This window comes from Trachypithecus francoisi, unplaced genomic scaffold, assembly GCF_009764315.1.
Source record: "Trachypithecus francoisi isolate TF-2019V2 unplaced genomic scaffold, Tfra_2.0 Lachesis_group10, whole genome shotgun sequence".
NCBI classification, from domain to species: Eukaryota; Metazoa; Chordata; class Mammalia; order Primates; family Cercopithecidae; genus Trachypithecus; species Trachypithecus francoisi.
This window is the reverse complement of record NW_022681455.1, coordinates 2,493,729-2,506,163: the sequence shown is the minus strand read 5'-3', so window position 1 is coordinate 2,506,163 and position 12,435 is coordinate 2,493,729. Positions and strand designations below refer to the sequence as shown.

Below are 12,435 nucleotides of genomic sequence, written 5' to 3'. Positions count from 1 at the left end.
GGTAGCAGCCGGGCGCGGTGGCTCACAACTGTAATCCCAGCACTTTGGGAGGCTGAGGCGGGTGGATCACGAGGTCAGGAGTTCAAGACCAGCCTGGCCAAGATGGTGAAACCCCGTCTCTACTAAAAATACAAAAAAAAATTAGCCAGGTGTGGTGGTGGGCGCCTGTAATCCCAGCTACTCGGGAGGCTGAGGCAGAGAATTGCTTGAACTCGGGAGGTGGAGCTTGCGGTGAGCCGAGATTGCGCCACTGTACTCCAGCCTGGGCAACAGAGTGAGACTCCGTATCAAAAAAAAAAAAAAAAAAAAAAGTGGTGGCATGCTTTCTCTTATGATATAGCTTGATATATAGTATAATAACATAAAGTAAAGTTATCCGTGCATCTTCATGTGATGGCTGATCCAGCTAGGCTTTCCGAAATCCACACCTTAACTTCAGGCTCTTTCTTGGTCTGTGTCCTTGGAAGGTCCCATTGACTTGGCTTCCGAGTGAAGCGCTGTGCACATCATCGTGGCTGCGTCGAAAGGCTTTAGCTTTCCTGGCAGGGTTATTTCCTCAGGTGATTGATTCTACCTGACGTCATCAGCAGCCTGGGGAGGATCCACTTACTGAGTTCTGAGCACAGGTGAACACTTTCCCTTTCTGGTTTTGGTCAGTCAGATTCTGTCCTGCCTTGTGCCATGCCAGTCCCCACAGACCATGAAACAGGCTGTGCTTTGGGAGAATTCCTTTCATTACTCAGGACTTCAGGGTTTTCTCGCTTCATGCATGGAGAGTTGGAGTGTGTGCTGAGGTTGAAGGGGAATAGATTTACTTTACAAACAATCTCTAAAAGTATCTTCTATGCTCAGGCAAGAAAATGTTTTCATATTTCTTCTGAAAATTCATCTCTTTGTATTCTTCTAGGATTTATTCATTTTTCTCTCCCCTATTAGAAACCTAATCAGAGCTTAATAAAGTCATTATAAATTGTTATAATTTTGTTTAGGTATTTCTGGAACTTAGGTTAAGATGGCCAAAAATTGTTCATCTTGGCATCTCCACAAGCAGTAATATGAAAAGCTGTTATTCAGGATGCACGACCTAGTATCCTCTGCTAGCAAGAAAAGACTGTGTGGAGCCCAGGACCGGTCAGATTTATTCCAATAGGCTATTCCTTTTTGACACTGAACTTTCAAAATTTAAATACACTTTCAAGTTTTCTTATCCTGATAACCCCCTTGCTGTAGAAAGGTCAGGTGGGTGATATATTCAGAGCTGAGGAAGTTTGAAAAGATCAATGCTTGAGCCTGGCAGTAGAGGACAGAGCTGTAGGACAGGGTGGCCAACCTCTAACATCTACCTGCCACCATCAGAGTCCAGGCTGTGGGTCACAGCTACAAATTATTACAAATATTTGCTCTCCTCCATTCTTCTATCTGGCTTGTCTGCAACAGTTTTAAAAATAACCAGGAATGCCCTATATATTATGTTTTGAACACAATTTTCTGTAGCAACTGTAATCCCAAAATGCATGGCCGTTGAGATGGCTAGCCATATCAACTATGTAAATTCATGGCTGTGGATATGAGCCACCATGGCAGGGATGCATCTGAGATGGCCCCTAGGGCAGCCTGGCTTTTCAGGGGTGCAGCCTGATGACAGAGTGTTCTCAAAATGAAAGTGCCATTCCAGAAAGCACTGTTTTCTTCATCACGCATTGCTTCACCAAGCACTTTAGAACCTTACCCTCTGTTCGGTGCTGGGGAAACAAAGGAGAAGAGAAGGGTCTGTATGCCAGTGGGCAGACAGACATATTGAGAACACTGCAGTAACACGGAAGATGATGGTGGTATTGTTGAGGTCCTCCTCTGGAGGACCTTTATGATCTTTTAAGGTCAAATCTGTTTTATTAATTGATTTTTATTGAATGAAAATGAAAGAAGGATTAGACAATGTTGTTCAATTGAATTAATTTCCCTTTCAGTTATTCCACCACTTTCAGGAAAAGTAGGGTTTTGACGTAGTACTGGGACAGGTCTGTAGCATAGGGTGAGAACGCGCTCATGCCCAGGTAGCTGGCACACACCTGTGGACCAATGCCGCCCTCTTGTTCAAATCTAGATCCTATGGCAGTAAATGTAATGGTTAATGGAGAAAAGAGGATAAATTGCTTACTTAAAATTGCTTAAATAATCAAAACTGTCATGCAAGCGATGAATACTGAACTCTTAAAAGCAGTACTTTGCAAAAGGAGAAAAAGAGTTTGCAAGAATTGAGCTGATAGTTCTAATTATGTGCTTGCCCCTCAAACCTACTAATTAGAGTGGTCCTTCTCCAAAACGCATTCCAGAAAATCAGAGTATGAAGCATGGTGTTATCTAGAATTGTCTCCAAATTATTTTGATTTTGCACTGCCATTAGTAAAAGATTTTAAAGCACACCCCAATATATTTATTTATAAATTATGTACGTTGATAACCACTACATGCACTTTATTTTATTTTTGAGATGGAGTCTCTCTCTGTCGCCAAAGCTGGAGTGCAGTGGCATAATCCTGACTCACGGCCTCCAGGGTTCAAGTGATTCTCCTGCCTCAGCCTCCTGATAGCTGGGACTACAGGTGTGCACCACCAGGCCCAGCTAATTTTTGTGTTTTTGGTAGAGATGGGGTTTCACTATGTTGGCTGGGCTGGTCTCGAACTCCTGACCTTGTGATCTGCGCACCTCGGCCTCCCAAAGTGTTGAGATTACAGGCGTGAGCCACCGTGCCTGGCTGCATTTTTATTTTTATAAATAACATTTAATATGTCAGAGATACTTTTATATGTGCCCAATTGTATCAATATATTTTAAAAAACATATGTAAAATAAAAATGTTAAAGGAATGGTGTCTTAGCTTGGGCTGCTATAGCAAATTATTTTGGACTGAGTGGTTTAAACAACAAACATTTATTTCTCACAGTTCTGGGGGCTGAGAAGTCCCAAATCAGGCTGCTGGCAGATCCAGGGCCTGGTGAGCCTGTTACTAGTGTGTAGTGGCCTTCTCCTCATAAAGAGTGAGCAAACTTTCACGTTGGTTCTTATAAGGGCACTAATCCCATTCATGAGGACTCTCCAATCATGACCTAGTCACCTCCAAAGGCCCTACCTTTTAATAGCATCACCATTCGGGTTAGGATTTTAATATATGAATTTGTGTGTGTATACTGGGCGGGGGGATACATTCAATCCATAAGAAATGGAATAAATTGAAATGAGTTCTAGCGTGTCCTTGATACCCTCCAAAGGACTACTATGGACACTCCCTGGGTATGTATGCCCCACTTACGAGACCAGTCTAGGAAGCCAGACAGAGTGGAGAGAGCTGAGCTGTGTTTTGAATACTTGGGCAACTGGACCACATAGTCTTTCTTCCCTGCATCATTCTACATCCACGGATAAATTATTATAAAAGGAATTGGTAAATAGTTCCAAAGGAATCCATATGCAAATACAGAAAATTTTTAAGTGAATTTGCATGAAAGAGGTCCTTAGGTTCATCCCAGCCATCGATGTGAATTCAGCAGAGGAACATAGTCACTGACATGGTTTTCATCCCATTAACTGGGGTTGGTCAGGATTGGGTCAGAAACTTCACGTTTAAGAGCACTAGTCCTGTGCTCTTTAATCGATAGAAGACATATTTCATTTTTGTACAACAAATAAGATGTATCTACACACTTGAACTTTCTATTTTAACAACTTCTAGGCATAATTTAGAAATACAAAGTAAAAACATTTCATATTTTTGGTTGTCGTCCTGGAAAGAACGAGAAATACAACTTCTGTTTGTTGGAAACTCTTCAGTTCAAAGTTCCTCTAGATGTCAGTATTACATAGGGAAATGAAAACATAACAGCCTTTGGCAGTGAATAAAGGCCTTCTTACATTATTTAAATAGAAAAACATACGTGATATATAACTACTAAAGAAAAAAGCAGCCTCACTTGGAAGCTGGCTTCTTATATTCCTCAATACCGACAGCTTCTCCTGTTGGTCAAGTCCGACTCCGAACCCAAAGAATATTGGCCCAGCATGTGGACTTTTCCACCTGATACTCAGATGGCTTCAGAGGCAAATGTGGATCTATCAGTGCTCCATGGAGTCTTACAGCCAGCTGCTCAATTTTATATACTTTGATGGGCTGAAATAGACTGATACATACCAGTTTTCATTATTAAATCCATGTATGCTTATATCATTGCGTTCATGCCACACAGAATAAACCCAGAAGCACAATGTCTATTGATACACCAGAGTTTTCGTTTCAAAAGGGAAGAACTAAAAGACAGTTATATCCTAAACACAATTTGTTAAACTGTCTTGTTCAACTAATTTGGATAAATGCTTTCAAAATTGGACTTAAATTCTGTCTTCTTTTCTTTTTTTGCTTCTCTTCCATGTTAATTGTAATCTTTTGACAAATATTTATCTCTTCGCTCTGCTAATTTGTTTTTGATTTATGACCTCTCTTAATCATTTTTCTTTTCTCCTGTGGTGCCAACTATGTAGTAGATCTCGATAAATATGAATCATGTAACTTGGCTATAGTCTTTCTATCTTTTTTTTTTTTTTTTCCCAGAAAGACAGTATAGTGTGGTAGTTAGGTGCACAGGCTGAAGTAGACAGCTGGGTTAGAATCCTAGCTCTACCATTTCTAAACTTTATAACCTTTGGAAATTACCTAACTTCATGTATACAATGGGGCTAATAGTATCTATCTTAAAGGGCTGTTAGGAGGAGCAACCAGGTAAACAAAGTGCTTAAAAGAGTGACTGGTACATAGTGTGTGTGCGCAATACATGGTAGCCATCACCACTACCACCATCATTACCATGATCACCACCATCACCACTACAATCACTATCACCACTACAGTAACCACCATCACCACTACCACCACCACCATCACCACCACCACCAGCAGCACTACCACCACCATCATGGCCACCACCGTCATTACCACTACAACCATGACTACCACCACAACCAGCACCATCACCACCACCACCACCACTACCACCATCATGATCACCACCATCACCACCACCACCACCACCACTACCACCACCATCACCACCACCACCACCATCACACCACCACCACCACCATCACCACCACCACCACCACCACCACCACCATCACCATCACCACCACCACCACCACCATCACCATCACCACCACAACCACCACCATCACCACCACCATCATCACCATCACCACCATCACCACCACCATCACCACCACCATCACCACCACCACCACCACTACCACCATCATGATCACCACCATCACCACCACCACCACCACCACCACCATCATCACCACCACTACCACCACCATCACCACCACCATCACCACCACCACCCACCACCACCACCACCATCACCACCATCACCACCATCACCACCACCACCATCACCACCACCATCACCACCACCACCATCACCACCACCACCACTACCACCATCATGATCATCACCATCACCACCACCACCACCACCACTACCACCATCATCACCACTACCACCACCATCACCACCACCATCACCACCACCACCACCATCACCACCACCACCCACACCACCACCATCACCCCACCACCACCATCACCACCACCACCACCACCACCCCATCACCACCATCACCACCACCACCATCACCACCACCACCCACCACCACCATCACCACCACATCACCACCACCACCACCATCACCCACCACCACCACCACCCCATCACCACCACCACCACCACCACCATCACCATCACCACCATCACCACACCACCACACCACTACCACCACCATCACCACCACCATCACCACCATCACCACCACCACCACCACCACCACCACCATCACACCACTACCACCACCATCACCACCACCATCACTACCACCACCATCACCACCACCATCACCACCACCACCACCACCACTACCACCATCATCACCACCACCACCACCACCACCATCATCACCACCACCACCACCATCACCACACCATCACCACCACCACCACCACCACCACCACCATCACCACCATCACCACCACCACCACCACCACCACCACCACCACCATCACCACCACTACCACCACCACCACCATCATCACCACCACCACCACCACCATCACCACACCACCACCACCACCACTACCACCATCATCACCACTACCACCACCATCACCACCACCATCACCACCACCACCACCACCACTACCACCATCATCACCACTACCACCACCATCACCACCACCATCACCACCACCACCACCATCACCACCACCACCACCACCACCACCACCATCACCACCACCACCACCACCACCACCACCATCACCACCACCACCAACACCACTACCACCACATCACCACTACCACCACCACCACACCACCCACCACCACCATCACCACCACCACCACACCATCACCACCACCATCACCACCACCACCATCACCACCACCACCACCATCATCACCACCACTACCACCACCACCACCATCACCACCATCACGGCCACCACCGTCATTACCACTACCACCATGACTACCACCATCATGATCACCACCACCACCACCACCACCACCACCACTACCACCATCATGATCACCACCATCATGACCACTACCATCATCATCGTCATCACCATCATCACTACGTACTGGTCTCTGAAGTAATCGCCAGGGAGTCAAAGATGAACCAGTCTTTTTGCCCACTGGAAGTCCACAATCTCATGGGAAATTGACCGGAAAAAAGGCTTAAAAGTGTTGTAAGGAATACCAGGGTTAGGGCTATGTGCTGAGTTCTGTGCAAGCACAGAGGAGGGAGCAGTCGGCTTTGCTTGAAGCAGCAGCAGCCCATTTTCCCTGCAGAGGGAAAAGTAGGCAAGTGCCATCTCTGGACTTTCACTTAAAGAGAAACTTTAAGAGAAAGAGAAACTCTGAAGCTCTCACTTCCAGCCTTGGCTTTCCACAAATTTACTAAACATGCCTTCATGTTGTATGTTCACTATCTGAAAAACGGAAATCCTCTGAATCCATGGAGCTGCCCCCTGAATTGTTTAAAAGCATATTTGTGGCCGGACATGGTGGCTCACACCTGTAATCCCAGCACCTTGGGAGGCCGAGGCAGGCGGATCACCTGAGGTCAGGAGTTCAAGACCAGCCTGGCAAACTTGGCACAACCCCGTCTCTACTGAAAATACAAAAAATTAGCCAGGCATGGTGGTGCATGCCTGTAGTCCCAGCTACTCAGCAGGCTGAGGTAGGAGAATCGCCTGAACCTGGGAGGTGGAGGTTGCAGTGAGCCAAGATCGTGCCATTGCACTCCAGCCTGGGCAACAAAAGTGAAACTCCGTCTAAAAAAAAAAAAAAAAGAAAGCAAGCAAGCACATTTGCAATTTGTCTTGATATCTGTGCTCTGAACTTACATGGTGTTTCATGCTTGCAAATCAGCTGAAGGCAAATTATGTTGTGTTTCAAAGGGGAAATAAATACTTGTTTTGGACATCCACACGATGTCATTAATTTATAATGCATAACTTTAGAAGTTGTGATAATTTGGGTGGATTGGGTTAATGTTTCCCTTTTATACGGGGTACATTAGCTAACGGTTTGCTCAACTAATTCAGAGATTCCAGGACTGTGAGAAGAATGTTTATCCTCTTAGGAAAAAGGCCATCTGTTCTAAGCACTGTAAAGGTTCCATTTATAAAGCTGACTTTCATCTCCTACTCTCTAGTTTACAGAGCCCATTCACATGTATCCTCTCATTTCTATTTGATTTATATGTAAACCATATAAAGACAACTTAAACAGAAGTCAAGGGTGATGTACACATTATTATATCCTTTCATCTATTCATGAAGATGGGCTTTTCCCCATAATGACAGTTTTACAGAATTTCTTTGAAAATAGTGAGTTCATTTCAGATACTGTAGTCTATATGGGCTTTCATTAATTCAGACAGTTCTGCCCTCTATATTACTATTAATTTTACTGTTTTTTTTCTATGTTCGAATCGTATAATATAGTAGTTTTCACTCTGGGGTGATGGGTGATTTTGCTCCCCATTTATGGATCTCTGAAGACCTTTTTGGTCATCACAACTGGGAGGGAGGGTGCTACTGGCATCTGATGGATAGAGGCCAGCGATGCTGCTATCCTGTAATGCTGATGACATTCCCCACCACACAGAATCATCCAGCGCAAGTGTCAGGAGTGCTGAGGTTGAAAAGCCCAGATGTGATATGTAACTTCAGTTACTCAATTGTGCCTCCACAGGCGAAGGAGGTGTGGTCAAATGCCGACCTGACGGAAAGGATGCCTGTCAAAAGCAAAAGGACATCAGCCCTTGCAGGTAACATCTTTAGAAAACTAGATAGTTATGAATAAAGAAAGTCCTGTTATAAAAGTCCTGTTGGTCTTCAGAGGAAGTTGCACGTTCATAAAGCCCTGTGTAGGAAGAAGTGATGTTTGTATTTAAAAAAAAAAAAAAACCCTGCCCCCCCCTTTTTTTTGCTTGTCTTTCGGTCTTACTACTTACAAACAAGAAAATCTTTTGGAATCCAGTTGGTCATATTTCCTTCCACTTTGCTTTTAAAAGCTTATATCTGCTGATAAAAAGAAACCTGGATAAAGATGCCATTATAGAAAGCCAAAATTACACTGATCACCTACATTCTCCATTAAAATATTTTGTGTCCTATGGTGGCTTCTAGAGAGATCTACCCAGAAGAATCAGCTCTCCTCTGAGAAAGAAAAGGTTAATAAACTCAACAAGAAAAATGTTGAGAAGACCAATGCCTCTCTAGTTCATAGAAGTTTTGTCATATTTCATACAAAAAGACAAGACAAAGTAGAAGATTTTGCTCTAAGAAATTCTATAGATCCAAGAGAGAATATAGATGGAACAGACATTTCATGCACAGAGAGCCTGAATAGACAGGAAAGTGACAGTGCTGTGAATGAAAAACAAGCCACTGTGGATAAAAACGGACACCCAGTGTCCGAAGAAGAGAAAACGGGTTTAATTCTAAGGAAGATGCTAGTGGAAGAGAAGATGAGAAGAAAAGAAAACTGGCAACTGCACATGAACTGTCTCATGTGCAAATAAAATTTGTCCAATGTTTTATTTGTCCAATGTCCAAATAAAAATCAATACATGTATCAGACTAATGGTGATCAATTTCCTGAAAGGTAGGGTTACAGCATTGCATATCCACAGCGATGCTTTCTGTAGATCTATGTGCCATTGCAGTTTAAGGCCTTATTAAAAGGATAAATGAAGAGAGTTTTGAGGCGATGATTTATAACTCAGTTTTCCAGCTTACATGAATTTTTCATGGCCACATTTTCTTGCCATTATTTTTTCTTCTTGCCTGTGATATTTTCAGGCATTTTATTATTTTCTATGTTTTCTACCAACTGGTAGACAAAGATGATGATTAATAGTGCCCACAGGAATCAGTATTTTTTAAAGATCAAGTAAAATATTTTTATTTTTAGCAGTACAGAACATATCCTTCCTAAAGACAAGAATTAAATAATTAAATAATTACATTAAATTATCTGTAATTTAAAAACCTAAATCTGAGAAAGCTTACCTACTCCATTATAAATAATAATTTCCCCAAATATAGTGAGGATGAAATATAGTGAGGATGAAGTAAGATGTAGATTATTGAATGCCTTTCTTTCTCAACTACACAGTTTCACATGTAGATTAAGGTAATATTGTAGCCAATTAAAATGAACTACTCAAAGTTATGAGTAATCACGTATCACAGTATCTATTTGGAACCAAAAGTATCAAAACACTTGTGTGGTCTTTTTTAGGGATTTAAAACATAATTCTTACTTCATTTCTTAATAATGTATCTGAAACTTCATCTTGGAGAAATTTAATTTTCCAAGAATTAAGCGTAAATACTAATGATTGCTAAGAAAGAAACTTCATCGCTGCCAGATGTGTTCAGTGAGCTGCTGAGAAATGGAAATTAGGTCAATTCTTCCACTGATAATTGTTTAGTCCTACTGCCGTTAAGATTCAGAGAGATTGGCCAGGCGCGGTGGCTCACGCCTGTAATCCCAGCACTTTGGGAGGCCGAGATGGGCAGATCATGAGGTCAGGAGATTGAGACCATCCTGGCTAACACAGTGAAACCTCATCTGTCCTAAAAATACAAAAAAGTAGCCGGCATAGAAAAAATTAGCTGGGCGAGGTAGCGGGCGCCTGTAGTCCCAGCTACTCGGGAGGCTGAGGCAGGAGAATGGCGTGAACCCGGGAGGCGGAGCTTGCAGTGAGCTGAGATCCGGCCACTGCACTCCAGCCTGGGCGGCAGAGCGAGACTCCGTCTCAAAAAAAAAAAAAAAAAAAAGATTCAGAGAGATGATTGCTTCTTTTATCATGCTATAATTTAATAATTTCTCCCTTCTCTAAGGAAAGGAAGTGAAAAAAGGAAGATCAAATTAGTTAGGTATTCATAAAATGACGGCTTTTGTTAAGTGACAGTGGAGTAACTTGGGGTCACGATTTGGCCCTTGGAGAGATTCCCTGGGACCCTGGTCATCTCCACCCGTAGACTTGATGGGCAGCATGCTGCTCCATTTCCTCTCCAAGCACCGAAATGGTCACCTCTGTCACGGAGCTCACGTCCTCGTCACCAAAACACTGTTTTTTGTGTTTTTTTGAGACGGGGTCTCGCTCTGTCGCCCAGGCTGGAGTGCAGTGGCTGGATCTCAGCTCACTGCAAGCTCCGCCTCCCGGGTTCGCGCCATTCTCCTGCCTCAGCCTCCCGAGTAGCTGGGACTACAGGCGCCGCCACCTCGCCCGGCTCATTTTTTGTATATTTTTTAGTAGAGACGGGGTTTCACTGTGTTAGCCAGGATGGTCTCGATCTCCTGACGTCGTGATCCACCCGCCTCGGCCTCACAAAGTGCTGGGATTACAGGCGGGAGCCACCGCACCCGGCACCAAAACACTGTTTTAAGAAAAGTCTTCGTTCTAAGAATTTTCACCATCTGACTATTTTCTTCTGGAAACTTTGAGAGCGGCAACTGGACTTTACTTTCCAGGTGTGTCAGCAGCATAGGGGCCATTTCTACCCCTACGAATCCCTGGCGGTTCAGCAGTAGGATCCATGTTCTGGCATTGCCCACCGAGTGCCCGGGCAGCAGTAAGCGGAGAGCGGCAGAGGGCGCCTCGTCAACGAGGACAGCAAAAGCGCAGAGTAGGCCGGGCGCGGTGGCTCAAGCCTGTAATCCCAGCACTTTGGAAGGCCGAGACGGGCGGATCACGAGGTCAGGAGATCGAGACCATCCTGGCTAACACGGTGAAACCCCGTCTCTACTAAAAAATACAAAAAAATTAGCCGGGCGAGGTGGCGGCGCCTGTAGTCCCAGCTACTCGGGAGGCTGAGGCAGGAGAATGGCGGGAACCCGGGAGGCGGAGCTTGCAGTGAGTGGAGATGGCGCCACTGCACTCCAGCCTGGGCGACAGAGCGAGACTCCGTCTCAAAAAAAAAAAGTGCAGAGTAGACGTAGTGGGCACAGGGGGAGAACCCACGTGTCAGGAGACACAGGCAAGCTGAGGAGCTCCCAGGGCCGCCTCGGGAGCCCGCTGGGATGGAGACCTCCCGAGGGCAAGATGGCGTCACCCCATTGGGTAGGAAGTGGCTTTTGTACGGGCCTTTTAAGGCTTTTTAACCTTTTCCAGCAAGCACTGCAGACTAAATTTCATTTAGTCTAACAGCCTGCAGGAGATAGAACGCCATTTCGCTGCCGCTTGTGTATTTAACTCCCTCTTTTTATTAATCTGAAATAGTGAATGTTATCAAGACGCTTCTCGAGTGACTTCAGTTTTCAGCATATTTACGCTGTGAGAGGTGATGTCCATAACAAATCAGATTCCCAGAGATTTATATTCTGAATTTTAAAAATATTAACACTTGGCAGAGTGTCAAATGCTCAAGAAACGTTTGTTAAATAAATGTAGATTCTTTTTGAAAGCAAAGCTCTTATTTACTTACCTCCCTTTGTATTCTTAATGTATGCATGCAGTCGCTGCTTAGTAAATGAATTAGCAGAGAATGAGCAGGTTCATGGCAAGCCAATTTTAACAGCAGTAGTCATGGAAAGGTAAAAGAATACTGGGAGGAATATCCCTGAGCAATTGTATGTTAGAGCTGTTGCTGATGTGGACGAGCGTTTAAACACTTAAGGTGGAAGGGGAGAAAGTGGGAGAAATTTGATCGCTGTTGAATACACACTTACCTGGTTTTATTGGGTGTTTTATTTCCAGTCAGCCAGGAAAAATTCATCTTTGTGTCTTAAATGTGTCTTAAATAAAGTCCAAGACATTTTGGAAAGTAATATATAATATCAAGCGTTTCAATATCCTGAAGAAATGTT

At 44.2% G+C, this 12,435-nt stretch overlaps 1 protein-coding gene across 1 annotated transcript in view; it reads left to right on the top strand.

Annotated features, from left to right (window-relative positions):
- MYLK4 (myosin light chain kinase family member 4) overlaps positions 1 to 12,435 on the top strand; it is a 105,833-nt gene that overhangs the window by 70,742 nt on the left and 22,656 nt on the right. Inside the window, exon 3 of the mRNA XM_033216050.1 lies at positions 8,308 to 8,383. Within this exon, the coding sequence (XP_033071941.1) occupies positions 8,308 to 8,383 (76 nt within the window). The remainder of the gene's footprint in view (positions 1 to 8,307; positions 8,384 to 12,435) is intronic.